Below are 20,400 nucleotides of genomic sequence, written 5' to 3'. Positions count from 1 at the left end.
GTCAACTCCTATGTCAATGGCGGAGGGCTACCCTCCCCACCAAGTCAAGGAGGGGACACTGGAGATGTTATTATTCTGCTGGGGCAGAAGCATAAAAGGGAGCTGATCCTCCTGTCTTGGTGTCACTTTAGCTTACACTTACTTACTACACACACAGAGACACACAAAAGTGTGGGGTTCTCATAGTCTTCCCCACTCCAGATCTGCCTGGCCCTTTCTTGGAGCTGTTTCTCCAAAAGGGACAATAAACAATTTCCTAAGCACTTATCGTCATAAACTCTTGACATGTAGAATTACCCCCTGCTCTATTTATGGACCACAGTGAGCCCATAAAACCCCTCGTCGCCAGCAATCCACCCCACACAAAGCTCTCACTTCCCTTTTCCTCAGCTTTCTTCCTAAAGGAGGTGCTGAGCTTCTCACCCCTTCATCCTGAGACTGGTTTGTCCCCACTCCCGAGAGCCGAGACAACTCCTTACCTGGCAGGCAGTTGCATTCAAAAGTGAAGTCACCAGTCTGACGGCAGGTGCCTCCATTGACGCAGGGCGAGGGTGCACAGGGCACATAAGGGCTGTCACAGTGTTGGCCTGTGAAGCCCTGGGGACACTGGCATCGGTAGGAACCAGGAAGGTTGAGACAGGTGCCACCATGTTGGCAGCGTCCTGGAATGTCACACTCATTGATATCAGCTTCACACTTCTGCCCTGTGATGCCCGCAGGACATCTGCAGGAGAACTGGCTGGCCACAGAGGTACAGGTGCTTCCATTTTCGCAGGGATGAGACAGACAGGCATCTGTCCACTGACACTGCTTCCCTAAAGGAAGAGCAACAACTCAGTACCACTCACAGAGGAAGCCAGGCCCACACTCTTCAAACCATCTTTGATGCCCACTCTAAAGAGTGCTGTCTCCTTTAACCCGTGCCAGCCACCACAGCAACAAGGCTGGGTCCCCACACCGGCTCTCAATCATGTCTGCTAATGAAAACAACATGGATTTTCCACACTATATGGTTACTGACTTGAGCTCTTCAGTGATAGAAACAAGTCAGCACTACATTTTCTCCAAACACAATGGATGAAGTCTAATTTTCTGAGTACTCTGTTCATTTTGGCTTGCAGATTTATAGAACCATTGGTTTAGTGTCTCTGGCAGGGGCCAAAATGACAAACATTTCTCCTTCTTTCACTAAGTTGAAGGGAAAGAAAGAGTTTGAGAAACTGGAAAAGCCAGTTCCTGAGTGTCTAAGTAATTACTTCAAGGTATCTGACCTTTTTTTCTTTCTTCTCTGTCCTTTCAAACTCTCCAAAGGTAGAGGACATGCTGATTGTCCATCTTACAATGAAAAGATTCTCAGTGCCTCAATATGAAAAATGTTTTAGAATGTTATTCTTTTCTTTCTGTACTACATAAAGGATCTCACACATTTTATGCCCTTGTAATCATACCATAACCTTTTCCTGTTTAAAACAGCTAACACTTACCTGGTAACAGATTTTTAGGTATCCCTGAGCCTAGCCCCATATTCCAACTTGTACCATGCTAAATGTACACTGAAGTTGGGGAAGCCCAGTGTGAGGGAGAAAAATTACAGTTGGTCCTCAGCTGGCAGTGTGTTTGGGGAGGTGACAGAATTGCTAGGAGATGGAGACCCCACGACAGGAGGCCCATCGGTGAGGGCAGCCGATGAGACTGCAGTCTCCTCCCACTTCTTCCCTGCGCTGCTTCCTATTGGTGGTTGAAAACCGACCAGCCACCACCAAGCCTTCCTAGTTACTATGCATCCTTCTGCTAGAACCACAGAGAAAGTCTTTCTTCTCGGAGTTGATGTGATCGAGGTGCTCTATCACAGCCGTGAGAAGTACACAGGGCGGGGCACTGAGGACTAAAAATGCAGAGCGCAGGTCACTGGAGAGACCAGAAAGCAAGGCTCCAGTGGAAGCCATACCTGTGAAGCCGACTTGGCAGGTGCACTCGTAGGTGTCCCGGCTGAGCATGTGGCAGGTACCCCCATTCTGACAGGGGCGGGACACAAAGCAGGGGTGAGAAGTTGAGTATTGGCAGTCCTCCCCTGTGAACCCTGGAGCACATCGGCAGGTGGCTTTCCCCAATATGGCCTGCGTCACACAAGTACCACCATTCTGACAGCGGTTTTTCTCACAGGGGTCTCGATGTTGACAATATTCTCCTAAGAAGCCCTCTGGACATCTGTATTGGAAAAAAATAAAATAAAAGATTCCATGAAAAACACCTGATCTCTTATGCATTCAAAGAACAGAAAATGATGCTGTACATGAAAATACTGAAGTGTGAAACAACCTACAAACTCCCTGACTGCAGGAGAAGGGCTCAGAGAACTACTATATCCCCAAGTCACTGTGAGTCCTGGCAGGTAACAGACCAGATGGTTGGCCCAGTGGGATCTGCTCCAGCCAGTCAGCATGATCCCTCCTCAGAGGTAAAAGCAGGCACCACGTCTGTCCACCAGCACAGAGATGGTCTCTCTATAGAGTGCTGAGCTGCCTCCTTGTGGCTGTACTGTGTCACTCTGATGAGGCAATGGACGGGACTAAGACACTCTCATGATAACACGGACACTGAACCTTCTAGACTTCCCAGCTAACATATAGTTGCCATCATGGGCTCCTTCTCAACTGAGTACTAGGAAATGGTAGGTATCTGTTCTCAGGGTTACATTCAGGCAGCTGAGACTAAGAAGAAAGGAAGGTTCAGGAAGGGTTCAAAGAGACATCTTAACTGTTGATGAATAAGCAAATGTAAAACAGGGTACAATTGAGAATGCATAGAAAATCTCAAGTGCCACATGAACAACTGTGTATAGCAGGGGAATAAATAATTCAAGGATAACACTCTAGCTGGGCATGATGACATACCTGCATTCCCAAGATTCGGGAGGGGAAAGCAGAGTCAGGGGTTCAAGGCCATCCTAGGCTACATACTGTTCTCGAGGCCAACCAGGACTGCATGAGATTCTGCTTCAAAATAACTTTCTCCTCTATTTTCCAGTCAGACCACTGAGAAGCCGTTCCTCTTTGTAAGACACATAGCCACGGCTAACCACACGTATCTCTTATAGAAATGTTCTCTAAGCAGCAGCAGAAAGGAAAGTTATTTAACTGGAACCACTAACGACTAAATAAAAAGAACACAAAGACTGTGCTTCTACCTATAATGTGTGCTGTTTGGCTGGAACCCCAGATAACTGAGTGACCTATTTGTCAATTTTACTTTTTGGAGGACAAGGAAGTGATATAGAAACCTGTTCCACTACTACCTAAAACATCCCTAAACCAAACCTTCACCCTCACGGCTTCTGCCATGTCTTCTCTGAAGATTGGGAGCATTGAGTTCCTTCCTGCTTTTACCAAGCACACCGAGGACACCTCATTAGCCGTAAGGTTTTTGAGAAAATGAGGAAGGCATGAAACCAGGGAACTAAGACAACATGCTCAGAAGAATTGCGCAGTAGCTATAATGACTGGTGGAGAAAATAGCTGGTAAACAGGGACAGTGTGGTGATGTCATCAGCTAACGCCTCCTGCCCCTTCCCAGAACTATGCACAGTACTGTGGCGGGGGAGGAGCAGACAAGACTCTTCATCAGACAGGCAGGGAGCAGAGTTCACCGTGATGAAACCATCAGAATGGCTGTGCCTTTCAGAAGGGCAGAGGTCTTGTTAAGAGCCCAGGTGTCGGGGCTGAGAGATGGCTCAGTGGTTAAGAGCATTCTGTTCCTGCAAAGGACCTGAGTTTCGTTCCCAGCACCCACATCAGGCAGCTCACAAGCACCTGTAACTACAGCTCCAGGAGAACCTGATGCCTCTGGCTTCCCTAAACTCACATGGCCATACCCACACACAGATACTTGCAGACATGAAGAATAAATGAACTCTAAGAAGAGTCCAGGTGCAGTGGCTTTGGACTGACTGCTTCTCCTCGCTGACATCTTAAATAGTTAAAAAGTTACTTACACCATGGGACTGTGTGAGAACTGGGCAAACTCAAGTATGTGGGGGAAAAAATATTATGAGCATTAAAATGCTCGGCAAATAAAAACCATTTTTCTCTCCATGCTTGCTGAGGAAAATATGATGCCTTATCCCAATCACAGCTTGCTTTGACAATAGACTGTGGCGCTTTGCTGGATTTTTTTCCCCCTTAAATAAAGGAACTGAAAACAGCCATGTGGCACAGCTAAAATGAACCCTGCGAGGGATTATTAAAAGCACTTGCAGCTTATTCAAGAAATGTGTTGTGGAGATGCGAAGAAACTGTATCCCACCTCCCACTCACAGCAACAGGCCTCTGGGCATCAGGCCTGTTGATCTTCCAGGGTGGGAACCATGCACCACGTGAATAATGCTGTGCCTGTAAACCCGGGTGGGCTCTGCCCAGCTCTGCTCAGCTGTTATGCCACCCCCAAGCACTGCCATGTGGCACTGGCTGAAAAAATGCAAACTCATTTAAATGTCAACATCATGAGCATACAATGAGAACAAGGTCTCCAAGAAAACAGAAATGGGTCAAAAGGAAAAGTTCTGGGACATCAGAGATGCATTTCTGAATTCTCTGTTTCTAGCGTTTAATCCAAAAAGTCATTCCCTATCAAGTATAGAAAATAAGTTTCCACTAAGTAGAGAGTGTTTAAGAAGCTGGCCACAGTGGGAAAAAAGCAAGGAATGCCTTAGGGGTCTGGTGTGGCCCGTTTCCGTATGGCCTATAAACCATGAGTGGTCTTTGCATTTGTAGATGCTTGACAAACTTAAAAAAATAATATTTTGTGATACTTGGAAAATATATAAATTCCCATTTCCGCATCCATAAATAGTCATGTTGGAGTACTGCCAGGCTTGCTCATTTGCAGATGGCCATGGCTACCACAACAGAGTAGAATTTTTGCAGTGAGACCACATGGCCCACAAAAATATTTAGTCCCTGGAACTTTGCAGAAGTGTGCCAATTCCTTAGTAGAGAAGACATGGAGCCTATTAATAGCATCCAATATGCTTATTAATCATGACATTAATGATGATGAAGAATACTCTACCAGTTCAGTACAAAAAATATTAAACTCATTAATTAACTGTTAGAGCAAACACTTAGCAAATACGGACTGTGTGCCAGGCGTTTTTTTTATAGTAGTCATGGATACGCATAGGTTCAGCATCCAAGGACTCAACCGACCACAGGTCAAAATGTCCAGGTAGGGGCAAGATGGCATCTGCACTGGCCATGTTCAGCTGCTTTGCCATTCCCGGAATATATATTGTGAAAGCTATTACACAGCACTAACATCCTTTAAGCATTAAAGGTAATGTGCAGATGGCTTAATGTAGGAGTTTATGCACAGGTTGGATAAAAAATACTATATAACTTTATACAAAGGCTCTGTGGAATTCCTGGAGCCAATCCCCAGCTGATATTGAAGACAATGAGCTAGAAAAACCTGTGTTCACGAATATAAATTCTAGCGGAGGACAAAAGCAAGATAGTAAAAGATACATTAGGCAGAAGGAAAAATAAATCAGGAAGGAATGTGGGGATGGACAGATGTATCAGCAGTTAAGAGCAGAGGCTGTCCTTATGTCCTAGCGGCTTCAGGTTATGTCCTAGCACCCACATAGTGGCTCAAAACCACTACAACTCCAGTTCCAGGGACCCAGCACCATCCTCTGGGAAAAGAGAGACAATTCAACCTTAAATAGGAAAACCTGAGGTGGCTGACTAGAGGGAAGTGTGCAAAGCAAAGGGACAGAGTACCAAGGCTCTACGGGCAGAAGCAACCATGGCTTATCCAAGGATCAGCAAGGGACCCTGTATTGCCACACCTAAGGGCATACGGAGGGCCAACAGAGGAAGCTATAAGCTGGAAGAACATGGAGCCCTTAGTCCCTGTGCAGGGTCAGGTTCTCTCCTGAGTCCTGGGGATGATACGCAGCAATGGGGCCTCTGGAGCCCACAGGTAGAACCACCTCTGCTTATATGAAAGGACTAACTTATTTCCTACTTAAAATGTCCTGGGCTTACCATTCCTATGTCTTTACGTTTACCTCAGAATATATACAGGTCTCTTCTAACCTACATTTTCAACTGTGTCCCTCCTCCCTTCCTTTCTACGAAGGAAAGCTTTCTATCCAGGTGCAAGCAAGCTTCTCGGACTCAGTGAGCAGATAGTCCTATCTTTCCAGCCATGTCTACTGCTTAGAACACAGCTTGCAACTTTGCAGGCTCCAATCACCTTCTGAGAGTGCAGACTTGGTCAGGCTTAGCAGACATTCCTCTGCTCGCTGTAAGGGGGTCCCCATTCCCACTGGAAGCTCTGTGGGTGACTTCCTACACCATTTGGAATGTCTCTCACAAGGCCTGCCTGAGTCAGTCCACCTTTTTCCTCTTCCCTTACAGCCATTTTCAACTCAGGTCTGGGCCACACTGCTCCTCTCTACTATACATTGACTGTCTGTCCTCGTTACAACGACTTAAACACAACAGATTCCAAAGGACACCATCTAGGGCACCAGCTCAGCTTTCTAAGCCACTACCTATCACGATATGTCCTGCTAATGACTTAAAGACAAACGTTAGGAAAAGATCATTTTCCTAGAAAACTTTCAGCTCTACCAATTTCCTAAGGGCCATAATTTGGCATTGCTTTTATCTAATCCCTTTAAGTTATATACAGTTCCTGTGTCTGACAGTCTTGTTGACTGAACTCCTGTAACGCTTATCACTCATGTTCAGTTTCCCTCTTGACAGCAGTTCTGATCATCTTTAAAGCCTCGGGCCAGACATCTTGTTGCTGGCTCTTTTCCCACCTCCAAGCATCCTTGAATAGCAGAAGCTTAAGGCAGTGTGAGGTAATTTCTATCGAATGGCATAAGCATTTTTAAAATATTCCTAAGAGGCAATCACCAGCCCCTGCTTGCAACAGCACCGAAGGGCAGGACTTTACTCTGTCATCTGTTGCTGCTCCTGCTGCGGAGCCCGTACGACCCCAGAACCTGGACTGCAGATCTGGTTCACCATGGAGTCTGAAGCACAGCACTGACCCTCTCTCTGTAGTGTAGTCTGAGCGCCTGCCCTCAGGGGGCCTTCACATCACCACAGTACTGAGAACACTAAGCAAGTGGTAAATGTTGTGTATTGTTAAGTAAAATTACGGGTTTGCTGCTTCAATGGTCTTCAGTTTTCCATTATAAGATACATCTTTCTCTAAACTTCTGCCACACAACACACCCTACAGACCACAGTAACTGAAAACATATGTCTGTACTAGCATTCTTCATATAAAGTGTTCGTTCATATGTTCATGTTAGCATGATTCATAATAGCTGAAGGTAGAAATAGCCCAAATACCTATCATTTGATGAGTAGAGAAATAAAAGCTATTATACCTGTACAATAAAATATTTAGCCATGAAAAGGGATGGACTCCTAACACAGTCTACAGCATTATTATGCTAGGTAAAAGATAGCAGAACCAGACAGCCACAGGTGTGAGTCTGTTCTTAGGAGATGAGCACAGCAGGCAAATCCACACGGACAGATGCTTACTGCCTGGTCCACATGGCTACGGCCAGTACCTATTTCTTAAACGTCTTCTGTTAACGACACAAAAGAACCTACTGTTCACTTCCCATGCACATGGGAAAACAGGGTGACAGCAGAAAAGAGAGAAAAGCAGTGGAAAAGATTCCATCCAAAAGTGCTCCTTTCCAGCCGCCCCCTGACACAGCCAGGCCCTGCCTCTCCCAGGCACAGTAGCCTGCATTCTTGACATGGAGCACGACATGAATGGCAGTTCCCACCTATCGTCTATCTGCAATGGCTGCAGTGCATTCTCCCCAGTAATTCAGGGCAGAAAAATGTCCCAAGTGAATAGCCACCCATCGGGAGAAAAGCCCAAAGCACCGAGCTGCTCTGTCAGCTCCGGCATGGGTGAAGTCTGAGGAGGAAATGAAGCTCGCTTCCAACTGAACACCAGGGTTTGCTCACCCCACTTCCCCACCAAATGTTCCAGCAGCAGGGTGAGCCCTAATTGTGCCCCGGCTGTACTGCAACCCTTTTGTTTTGCTTTTTAGAGGAGTTTTATTTTTGGTGAGGATCTGGTCATTAAAAACAACAACAAAGAGAAGCCCCACCACACACAAGAGGGAGGGGCGTACTTCACACAACAGCAATTTCAAAATCCTGAGTTTTCAAAAACTGCAGAATGTGGAGCGGAGGGGAAAATGTCTCCTGTGGGCTGCGTCAAAGTGCAGCTGCTCCTCATTAAAGCTCCTCTTGACTCCCTCTGGGCTAGTTTCCAGCAGAAAATTCTTTAACCAGAACTCAGCTTTCAACCCACTTTCTTCTTGCTCTGGGCCTTTCAGCCCTCCACTCCACAGTGGCAGCCAGCCTCCAGCCTCCGCTGAGCTCCGGAGGGGACTGGTCATTAAGGTACATGGGGGGTGGGGGGATAACAACCCACAAACCAAATTAAACACTGGTCAGTAACAAAGGTCTATAGTTTGAAGGGCCCCAAATCAGTCTGTTCTTTCCTGTGACCATGATGCCAGCCAGGTTTCCTGCCACCGCCACCCACCCCTACCCTGTTCCCATTCCCCACTTAAAGTAGATAAAAGTAATTGCTAACAGGCAAAGCTAGCAGTAACCAGTGAAAGTTCCTACTTAACTTTCAATTCCCAAAGCCAGGCTGAAAACATCGAGGTGCCCCAGAGCATTTGGACTCCAGTCTAAAAGCCTCTGCTACGCTCAATAGCCCAGGCCACAGCAACCTCAACGTGCCTCTCATTTCAAGAGCTTCGGCCCCACATCCCACTGGACTATCAACCTCTTAATTCTGCGACTCTGCAAAGGTAACCAACGGGGTTGTGCTCACTTGTTGACTGTTGTTGTATGGTGTTTTGTTTTAAGCACAGACCTACGGTTAACTTCCCGGTAATAAGAGAAAATAGAAGTTGCTTTATCATATGCATTTTCCCACAACCTCCACTCCCACTCATTCCCCACTGCTTCTGCCAAAGAAGAAAGGGAAATAAAGAAAAAGGAAGGGAACAGTACACCTTACCCAGGAAGAAGGGGAAGAGCTGGTGTGCAGAGTGGAGCCCCAAACGGGTGGTTTGTGGTAAAACATGCTTTCTAGGGCCTTCTTGGTTTTATGTAAAGGAAACAAAGACTAGTATACAACAGTATACAATCAACCCTACACACACACACACACACACACACACACACACACACCCTCCTCCCTCTCTCTCTCTCTCTCTCTCTCTCTCTCTCTCTCTCTCTCTCTCTCTCTCTCTCATGCACACACACACACACACACACTCCCTCCCTCTTTCTCACACACACACTCCCTCTCTCCCTCCCCACCTCACATACACACACACACAAACACTCATACACACACATGCTCACTCACTCTCTCCCTCCTCCTCCTTTCTCTCTCTCATACACACACACTCCCTCTCCCTCCCTCCCCCTCACATATACACACATACACTCACTCACTCTTCCCCTCTCTCTCACACCCTCTCCCCCCCACTCACACATTTAACACACAAAGACTGCAAGGCAGGCGTTTTTTCTACTATGTAAATCTGCTTCCTGGACAGCACATTTCTGCCTTTCTTGTACAAGTATTTCAGAAAATGTTAATCTTGATTCCCACATTAGCTGAATGCTTCCAAATTAAAATTTTCCCACAGGAAAAAACCAACAAGGGAGCTGGGAGGCCAGGGCTTGTCTTCTGGAGCCCCACCTCATTTGGTTCACAGGTGTTCAGGTTTTCCCACCCCTCATCTGAATAAAGCAATAAGCACACTGACTCTAAGACATCCAAACTGAAGAGGCTGAAGAGGCACAGCCTCGGAGCCGCTCATTCACGGCAGTGTGACCCTACGTCGGAGGCTGGAGCAGGGGATGAGGCCAGCGGTGGGAAGGCATGCTTTATTTACATGGGAACTTTGTGAGTGCCCTTATCTTCCAGCTGACAGTCTAAGCTCATTTATCCAAGCTCTGAGATCCAGCTGAGGGCCCAGGCCCTTCGGCAGCCTTCTGAACGATGGAACTGGGACACACAGACATGGCTGTGACTTGTGTCCTTGCTGTAGCAGAAGATGGTTTTTCTGCATCTTTCTTTTGCCATATGGCCTGAGCCCTGGAAAAAAATCAAATGTGACAAAAACACCACAAATGGGCTCTAGTCACATGAGTTCACAAGAAGCACCTTCACTATAACTGACAAACTGTCTGAGAGAAGACGCCTGTTCTAAGTGCTGTGCTGTAGAAGCGTGCATGGATCTGTAATCCTGACAAGCATTCCTTACAGCACTTAGTTGTATCTGATCCACATTCGAATGTACACAAGATGCTGTTATGATAATCTAACAGTCTATGTGAGTGACTTTTACATCACTGCTGATGGAGTCAGACCTTGCTCATGCTATGCAAGCCTCTAGCACCGTGTACCATTCCCAAGCCCTGGGAAGATTCCTGAGTTCCTGGTAGACTTTGACCTGGTGCATTGTCTTGAAACAACTGGCTCAATGTAGCTTTTCTTCAAGCGCTGTATTTTCTCTGTACTCAGCTTCCTCCAGCTCAAAGAACATGCTACAATCCCACATGCCTCATGCCAGGCCTGCACACACGCCAGTCACAGAGCCCCACTGTTTCCACCCTCTGTCACAACCACGCCCTGAAATTCCTCTAAGCCTCTGCCTAAACATTACTTCCTGCTGGTCAGACCCATGCTGCCTATAAGCACACTTGGGAGGCTCAGGCAATAAGACCCTGTCCCTAACCCCCTAAAAGAAAGGGAGGGGAGGAAGGGAAGCTACAAGGAGAAGAAAGGGGAAGGGGGAGAGAAAGGGAAAGAGAAGGCTTGGAAGGGACAGCCCCACTTTATGTTCCCATAAATCTGACACAGTGCATTAACCTTTACTACAATTATTTATCTTCTCTAATAGACAAGAATTATTCTCTACTATGCCCTATGTGCCAAACACAGTGACTAGCATATGGAAGTCATTCAGCTGTCCAGTGCTCACATTCTTAACAGATGCCAAAGGGCAAGATGCAAGGGTCCACATAATCTTTACAACTTAAAGACTCCAGACTTCAATTACACTGAAAGCTTGGGAACCACTGGGTTGAGCTATTTACCTAAATTATCTTTAAGCTAATTAAGATTCTTGATACACAGAGTACCTACCTCTTAACCTTAATAAACCCAAGACTATTTAAAGCTGTCCTACTCCATATGGAATGGATTTCTTTAAATCACGTTTTCCTAAATATATATACATATACAGTTACTCAGCTCTCATATGTATCTCTGCTGTACACAAACCCTCCTACTCTCACATACAGCAGAGATTGGTGTGACTGTGTAAGAGACTCATGCTACATTGTTGTGCCCAGAACCAGATACCAGCCTGCACCAGCTCTGCCAGGCTTAACTGCACACTTCTCAAGACACTTTTAAGAGTAAACATAACTATTAAAACCATCACTGTCACAACACCTAACCCCAAAACTTGTCCACACAAAAGAAAACTTTGTGGCATTTACACCAACATTTACTACTTTGATGGTAATGAGAACAATTATTTGCCAAAGAAAACTGTGTGATATTCACTTCTTTGAGTGATGCTCCTCATGAATTTAGTAGAAACCCTGGCTATAACTGACACAGACCATGTCAACTGGAGAGGACACCAACCAAAGGCGGGCAGCAGAGGGATCAAGTGAAGTTCACTGTAGTGACCTCAGCTCCTCTGCTTCAAGTACTTCACTGCACATTAAAACAAGAACAAACATGTGGCTCTTCTGACACCTGCCATTCCTGGGAAAATAGGACATTTCCAATGGCTCCTGTGCCCTAAGGTGGGCTGGCACACTCTTGTCCTCGGGAGAAATCTACCATCTATGCTCAGGAACTATCTCACTAGCAGCATAGAGTGACACAGAACTGTTAGCTTGACTCTTGGCCTAAAAGAAGTGCTACCTAGCATTTTAAGAAAGCCTGCTGACACTTGCTCTGAGGGCAGGACATCACTGACATCATTATAAAGGCAGAAAGGCTTACAGTTTAGGTGAACTCTTGTTTACTACAAATAAAGCCATTTCTGCTGGAGCTGGAGAGATGACGCCTCGGTTAAGAACACTGTGACTGCTCTTCCAGAGGTCCTGAGTTCAATTCCCAGCAACCACATGGTAGTTCACAACCATCTACATGGGGTCTGATGTCCTCTTCTGGTGTGTCTGAAAAACAGCTATAGTGTACTCATAAACATAAAATAAAACAGAGTAAAAAAGGAAAAAAAAAAAAAGGCAATTTCTGCTAGAGATAATACACAGTTGGTAGAACCCTTAAGTCCCATGTGTGAGTCCCTTGCTTTTACTCCTAAGACCAGAGCAGAAGAAAAAGGAGAAAAATAAAATGGGGTTATAGAAACCAGGCCAGTTGAGAATCAGTTATTATGAAGTGTGTGTAGTATCATTGTCAGTTGGCAAACCATCGGTATAGAGAAAATTAAAGGCAAAAGCTGAGTATGGTTCATGGGTAGAACATTTGACAAGGGTAAGACTCCAGATTGGTTGCCAACACCAAAATAAATAAATAAATACCTAAAACAATGGACATCTGCACAGTAATTATGGTTCCTAACCTAAATGTGTCGTCTATTAACCACGACTCCTCTTAAAAACAGGACCCTGGCCTGACGGGGGGGGGGGGGGGGGGGGGATCAATTGTTGAGAGTAAAAATTATCTGAGCTCTTATAGTGCTCTGTGATCTACTACAGACACCAAACATCCAACAGACATGCTGAACCTATCACTCAACTGTACCCAAAGCAAAAACATGTGAAGAAACACTTTAGGGATCGTGGCAACAAGCTCAGCAAACCCTGAGCTGAACTGGCCCAGGCTGAATCTTCCAGACGGAGCCCAAGTGCAGTCTCCTGAGTGTAAGCAAAGTCTGTGTACAGCAGAGACGGGAACACACGACACAACTCACATTCTCCAACATTTCTGGGGAGGTGCTTCACTGACTAGACACGTGGGCAAAGCCACTACAGATACACGTACACTCTCCCCGGCACGCCACTGAAAACACTGCCCGGTAGCTGTCAAGACTGTTCTACGGGAGACTCTGTGGGCTTGGGTGCATTCGCAAGTATAGGCACGTGTTTTATACACAATCCAAATCTGTCATATATAAAACATATGTGTGTAAATGTACACAACCCTGTGTATCTAACAATAGTGAGTTTTTGTCTATCTGAATGACTATGCAAGTGTAATTAGCACATGGTTTTAAAAACACCTTGCCAGGGGATTCAGGAAGCCACACCCACAGTCCTTTCTTCAGACAAGCCTTGGCTCTGCAGCTGGATAGAAAACCTTGAACAATCACCTTACCTGTCTGATCCTCAGTCTTCCTTGTGTTAAAAATAAGATGCTTGGTTCTAGACAGATGGCTCAGCAGTCATGAGCACTTGCTGCTCTTGTGGAGGACCGGAATTCAGTTCCTGGAACTCACCTGGCAGCTCACAACCCTGTTACTCTGCCTCGGGAAATCTGATGCCCACTCTGGCCTTCAGGACCCCACAGCACACATGCAGAGTACATTCACACATGCAGGCAAGGCCCTCTAACACATAACATAAAAACAAACCTTTTCTAAAAGTAAGATGCTAGACCAATTTCCAACAGCCGCTGTAAAATTGTACAGGTCACCTCGGTTCTGTTCACAGTCCTGGAGTTCCAGGGACACAAACCTCACTGAGAAGTATGATCTCCACATTGTTTGGAATCACTGAATTTCAAAAAATTAAAATGCCTATACTTCCTAACTGTTCCACAAAAAAACCAATTTTCTGTTGTTGTTTTTAAGTTCTGCTTCCATGATAATACACGTTTGCCCACATCAGTTCTTAAAGGGTTGCTACCATGAACTTAAAAAAAAAAAAAAAAAAAGTAAGATATCCAGCTTGCCTAATGGGGTCAAGAGAAATAACTGAATCCCTATCTATATTCTAGTCAGTCATGTAATACAGAGTAATTCACTCGGTTAAATTCTGCAACAGCTCGTCATATATAAAACACAATGTGTGGGAAGGACTCTAATGTGCCTTTAACCTCCTCCTAAACATGGTGACCTCAATGCTGACACTTAACTCCTTCAGCACCCTTCTAGGATGTAAGGACTCCAAGTCCCACTCCTTAGGCAAGAATCCCACCCTCATGGTGCCTAACTATCTCTCCAAGGAGCCTGTGGATGCTTGTGTAAACGAACTGTTGCTCAGGCCTCACTTTGAGCTAAGCCCTCACAGGAAACATAAGGAAGTGAAAACCAAGCAAAACAGACCTAACAATGTATTCAAACAATAAGGGCACCAGTAGGAAATGCAAAGGACCAAAGAACCTCTGTCCCTTTCCAGGCCTTGGCATCTTTACCAAACCCCCATGCCAGCGTGGCAGCCTGCTTTCTTCAGCACAGAAGAAAATCTCATGACGGACAGGTAAGTTACAGGAAGTATTTTAATGACTGACATGTATGGGAGACAGTGGTCTGGGAAGAGTACCTCACAGGGAATCAACCCTTAGGTAAATCTCCAGAACACACTTTCAGGCAATCCTTCAACTCAGTGTGAAGGCCTTTCCTGCCCGCTCCCAGATCACAACTTAGTTGGCATTAACGCCCATAAAACCTGAGGAGATGGGTGTGGTAGAACAAGCCTTTAATCCCAGCAGAGGCAGAGATAGGTGGATCTCCAAGTTCAAAGCCTGCTTAATCTACACAGTCAATTCCAGGCAGGGCTATGGAGAGAGACCTTGTCTTCAAAACAAAACACCACCAACACCAACGTAGAAAGGCTAAGTAAAGCTCATCCATGAGATGTACATAGAGGCATCTTACAAGCTGACAATCAGTGCCGGTCTTTGCCTGGAAGGAAATGATACACCTTTCATTGGTAATCAAGGGCCGTCTGGTTTAAAGGAGTGACCTAGACATTCACAGGCATGAGTTTCAGCAATAAGAGACTTAGAGTCAGACACCACAAATATTATATACAAATAGAACTGTAGCAAAAAAAATTAGAGTCAAGGAGGTTCTTTGGGGTACTGCTCAGAATGACTAAGGTTTCAAAGAGGCAAGCTGCCCAATGAAGAAATTCCTCAAGATGTGCCTGACTTACACAAGCACCAGGGTTTCATAATCTTAAAGGGCCAGACGGCTGAGGCACTGCCAAGGTCTAGGCAAGAAAATCATAACCACTGTCAAATGTTTTCCACACGGAGCAGGCAGCCTGGTCTATTCTGGATAATTGGGGGTTTGGATATGTACTATATAATTAGAGGAAGCAAGCAGTAAAGGACATGAGCTAATTTGGGGTAACCGAAGACTTGGCTAACAGATACCCACTCCCTCTGGATCCCTAAGATGAGCTGGACCTGGCCAGTGGGATGCTGGGCAGAAGACGGGACTGTGAGATACCTGGCTTCTCAGCTAACAGAGTGCCCGGGCGCTGTCTCTGTTCTTGTTTCACACCCTCTACACAAACCATTCTTTTCTCTTAGCTTCTGAGACTCTTGAACTTAGTTTCTTGCCTAATGTGGGGCCACAAGTTACCTGGCTACACTGTCTAGCAACACAATGAGTCAGAAAGTCAAAGGAAGGGAGGTAATTGCTGCCAGCTGCCCTCTCTTCCTGTGCCTGGGCCCTTTCCCCAGCTTTGCACGCTAGACACTCCACCTCCACAGCTCATGCTGGCCTGTGCGGAAAGGATATCTGTCCAAACCACTCAGCTGTCCCTTTATACCCGACTGATCCACACACTGGTTCAGTGAAACATCACATCAACTACAATTTGGACAGGAAAAGAAGATGGAGACACATTTGGGCCTTTGGGTCCATTCACACAACCCAACACAGAAAGGCCTGAGAAGACTGTCTTGTGTGGAGGCAGTCCTCTGGGACCTTGCCAGCCCATATCTGAATCAGACAGTCTGCCGTTGCCTTGTGTGACAGAGATACTGAGAAGTACGAACAGTCAAGCAGAGGAAGCTCCTCTATGGAACAGGAGACTGGAATTAAGGGGTTCTGGTACCACTTAGATTCCAAGGCAGGCAATGATGTTCTCAGGAACTTGCTCTTCCTACAGGAGAGGAAGCAGGAGGAAGGGTGCAATTCTGTAGTCATTGAGCAACGTCAGCCATCACCGCTGCCCTTGCCTTGGCTCCTCTTTCCTAAAGTCCTTCTCATAAAGACAATGTGGACTGTTTCTGAAAGGAGCATATTGAACAGAAGCTACAGCGTCAGAAGAGGAAGCCTGATGTTCCTGTCCAAGGACCTTAGACCCAGTAGACAAATAGGATCTAGAAAGTGTAGTGAAATTGAAGGGAAATATTAATTTACCTTGCATACAGTTGGGTAGAAAATAGAACTCAAATTATAAAGACACAGAAACAACACACCATCCTCATACATGTGCACATGCATGTACACTCACATGGACATGTGTGCATGCAGCAAGGGGGAGACAAGACACCCAGTCTCATTTCTGGGAATTCCAACTCCTGAGCAAACATATTTATGCTATTTACCAAAATAAGCTTGGAGAGCTTTACATAATTTTATTTCCATTCAGTTTTGATTAAGGGCAAATATAGGCAAAACAAAAATGAATTTAATTAAGCTTCTCTAGAAAGAGAAATATTTCTCATTCTGCTTCCCAGGGAAGAGAAGTGGGGGGTCAAGGGGGTTCCTACATGAAGCGATGGTGCTGGCAGGCTACGATTGAACAATGAGCAACTTCACACAGGATTATGGTTAACCTGGAGGCTGTGTTCAAAGAAGCTGAGCTAAATTCCAATCTATTAATGGCAGCTTTGTGAGCCAAAATTAATTGATTTAATTTACTGGCAGCTACCCAAGACAGGCAGAGGGATTCAGACGGAAACTATGGATGGCCTTCTACTTCCCTACCAAACAGCGCTGGCTCAGCCTAACGCATAAAGAGGATTTGGAAAGCACATGGGGTACTGGTGATCAAGACCCTAACGGAGGACTCCTCCAGCCCACTCACAGCTCAAAGGACTCTGACTCACTTTGGGATGGCACTGTTAGACCAGGTACAGCCTTGATGGACACACCTACATACATGGGTAATTCATGTGCAAACACCAAGTGCCACGTTTAACAAGTGGTCCTGTGCTGGCAGCAACCTCCCAGAAGACACTGGGCTGCACCCACCCCAGTGTCACAGCTGTATAAAACCGCTCTGGACCTGCTAGTCCCCAGTCAGGAAATGGGGAGGCCCATGGGGTTTCTGTTTGTCACTCACAAGCAATATTTCCCACCCCCCACTTCATGCCTTTTTCTTACATTTCATCTACATAATGGCAAAAGGCACTAGCAGAGGCTCACCCATGTGGCCTTGACTAGCTAGAAGCCAGTAGTAAATGGATAAGTGAGATGCTGAGGTCTACCTAAAACCACTATTTCTACTTTCAAATCAGGCATTATTAAAAGGCAGAAAATAGGCACAGCAGATAAAGGAGCTTGCTGCCAAGCCTGACAACCTGAGTTCACCCTGGGTCCACATGATAGGAAAGAACTGGCTCCTGCAAGTTGTGCTCTGACCTCGACATGCCAAAGCACATGCACACTCACACATAAAAATAAATAAGTAAATAAATGCATAAACCTTAATTAATAAAAGCAGAGATTTAATCATATTCTAGCAGTCACATATTTCACACTTCCTTTGAGAGGTCTTGTTTGAGCTTTCACTTTAATATGCAATTTGGTCCCATTTTATTGATAGGTAAAATGAGAGAAATGAGAGCACATTTTCTAAGAGTTCATCTCAAATCAGTTAAAAAAAAAAACAAAGTTTTAAGATCTTGGGCAAATTATCCAAAGTCCCTGAGCATCCATATGCTGACTGATAAAGCGAGAACCTAACATGCAGTTCATATAAACAGCGGAACTTATGGCAGATCCCAGCCCAGAACAACCGTGAGCTCACGCTGTAGCAATACATAGCAGTTACATTGCCAAAGATACAATTGCTAGCAGGAAGTAGGCTCACACTTGAGTCTATCCAGCATAGAAATCTATGTTCCCTGCATGTTACCAGACAGGGCTCTTCCAAAACTTAATCCCCTCACAAGCACCAGGCTGAGCCACACTGAAGCCTGAGGCAATAAGAAGTATGGTTAATCCCATTTAGAATGCTGGGATTCTTTTCACCATTTTTTGCATTAATTTTGATACTCTGAACTATGACACAAAGGTATCTCTGGCTGATGGAGGATGAGTTTTCAAGCAGTGCCCTGACTTCCACCCCTGAGGCTGTGGCTCTCCAGACTAGATTCAGTTATCTCCTGCCTGACTTTATTTCTCTCCCGACCTCACAACAGTCCTGCAGGGCTGCTCGGGGCTGTTTGAAGTCACCCAGTGAACTGGTAATGGATGACTTTACAAAGTATGAAGTAACAGAACAGTATCAACAAACTGCAACTATCACCGCAGACTGGAGCGGTGCATGTGGGGCCTATGGTGCACACAAGCAAACTGGCAGTACGTCACTCTTTGTGTTGATGTGTTTATTTTTACTTTATGTAGGTGCGTCTCGCTTCTATGTACATCTCTGTGCCACCTGCAAGCTGGTGGGCTCTGAGGCCAGAGATGGCTCTAGGTCCCCTAGAACTGGAGTTACAGATGGTTGTGAGCCCTCATCTAAGTGCTTGAAACCAAACCTGAATCCTCTACAAGAGCAGCAGGTGCTTTTAACCACTGAGTCATCACTCGTCTGTATAATAAGTAACTGGAGCTAATCATTCTTAAACACCACTCGAAGAAAAAGAGAAGAAACACGCCCTGTGAAAGCTTTTGAATAAGCCAAAGATACCACTCTTCACTTAATGTCGGAGAGATGCCAAAAAGAGGACACAGAAAATAATGACACTACATAGATATGGCTGGCTCTGCTAGCGCTTCCGAGAGAACCTATGCTTGCACGATGCTGAGAGCTAGGGCACCCAGCATGAAGGAACTGGGCTGGTGGGGCCAGCTTAACAGAAACACAAGCAAGCGGTTGGCCAGTGGACAGTCCACTCCATGGCTCTGGTCCTCAGCTTCCCTTCACAGCAGAGCATGCACTCGGGAGAAGGCGATGAAAGGGACTAGTGCTGAGCTGGCCACAATGGCACACGCCCTTGTGAGAGCACCACCGAGGCACAAGCCCTAGGCTGGAGCCTCCACTAAGAGCTGAGTTCTGGGGGAGATACCTAACTGTGTTAACAATGAAGGCAAACCGCCCAGTTCCTTGGATGGATTTCAGATGCCTGGACCACCAACATCACTCCTAATCCTAGCAGAGAAAATAGTGTTTACTGCAGCTGGGGACAGGAGTGGATAAGATGAGGCACAGCTTTTGCACTATGAATAAGTTTTATGCAAACCAGAGGTTCCTAGGAGCAAGCACCCATCCTCAGGAACCTCTGCCATTGTGTGGCTTTTCGTGTGCCTTTTCCACTTCCCAGTACTGTGCTAGGCACTTCGTCCATGGTGACCGATGACGAAGGACCCTTCACGATTCCAGTCTGTACTCTTACAAACAACGACAACAACCATCGCACCAGAGCAACTTTCTTGTTCATGACAACTATAAAGTCGGGGTGAAATATTAAAAGCATTTGAGAAAATGACAAGGAGCACAGGACGTGAGAGGGCACAGAAGCAGGGAGAAGCCCACATTTAGCTGCCTTCCCTCTGCAAGCTGCTCTACAGAGAAAAGCAACTGGCGCTGGATGTCTTTCTATCAGAAGCAAGGCAGGGGCACTAGGAGCTATGGAGGTAAATGGAATCCGAAAGGCAAACCCTCAGAGAAGACAGAGACCTGGGAGGAGGAGTTCAAAGTCTGACGAAACTCTGTAAAGACTTCTTCAGTGGCTTCTGACTGTGCAGAAGAATACAAAACCCAAGAGAGAGGGTTGGATGGCTTCGAAGACTAGACAGGCGGTTCCTCCTTAGAATTCAAGTCTGCCGAAGTAGAGGGGCTTGATAAAAACATCCCAGGCTTGGTCAGTCCCTCACACTCCACAGGAGTCCTCTGAAGGGTCACATTTTTGCTATGTGGGCCACCTCCTAGCACCAAGGGTAAAACAGAAGTGAATCTGCCTAACATCGCCTTAACGGGATCAAAGTGACCCATGGGGACTGAACGTACCCACTCCCACAAAACTCTACTGGGACAAACACTCCAAATGTGCCATCTAGTGTCAAAGGCTGTCGGGTAAAAGAGTAAAGGAAAGCAAATCCAAGCCCATAGTCCAGACAAGGAGCAGCAGGCAGAAGCACTG

The 20,400-nt window shown here is 45.9% G+C and overlaps 1 protein-coding gene across 1 annotated transcript in view; it reads right to left on the bottom strand.

Moving 5' to 3' along the window:
- Window positions 1-20,400, bottom strand: part of NOTCH2 (notch receptor 2) — a 124,895-nt gene that overhangs the window by 66,704 nt on the left and 37,791 nt on the right. The window contains exons 3-4 of the mRNA XM_080915930.1: window positions 1,949-2,208; window positions 480-815 (exon numbers count right to left, since the gene is read on the bottom strand). Coding sequence (XP_080772056.1) covers window positions 480-815; window positions 1,949-2,208 — 596 coding nt within the window. The remainder of the gene's footprint in view (window positions 1-479; window positions 816-1,948; window positions 2,209-20,400) is intronic.

The sequence above is a fragment of the Micromys minutus genome, assembly GCF_963924665.1.
Source record: "Micromys minutus genome assembly, chromosome: 4".
In the NCBI taxonomy this organism is placed as follows: Eukaryota; Metazoa; Chordata; class Mammalia; order Rodentia; family Muridae; genus Micromys; species Micromys minutus.
The sequence above is the reverse complement of the archived record's forward strand: the minus strand, read 5'-3'. Positions and strand labels throughout refer to the sequence as shown.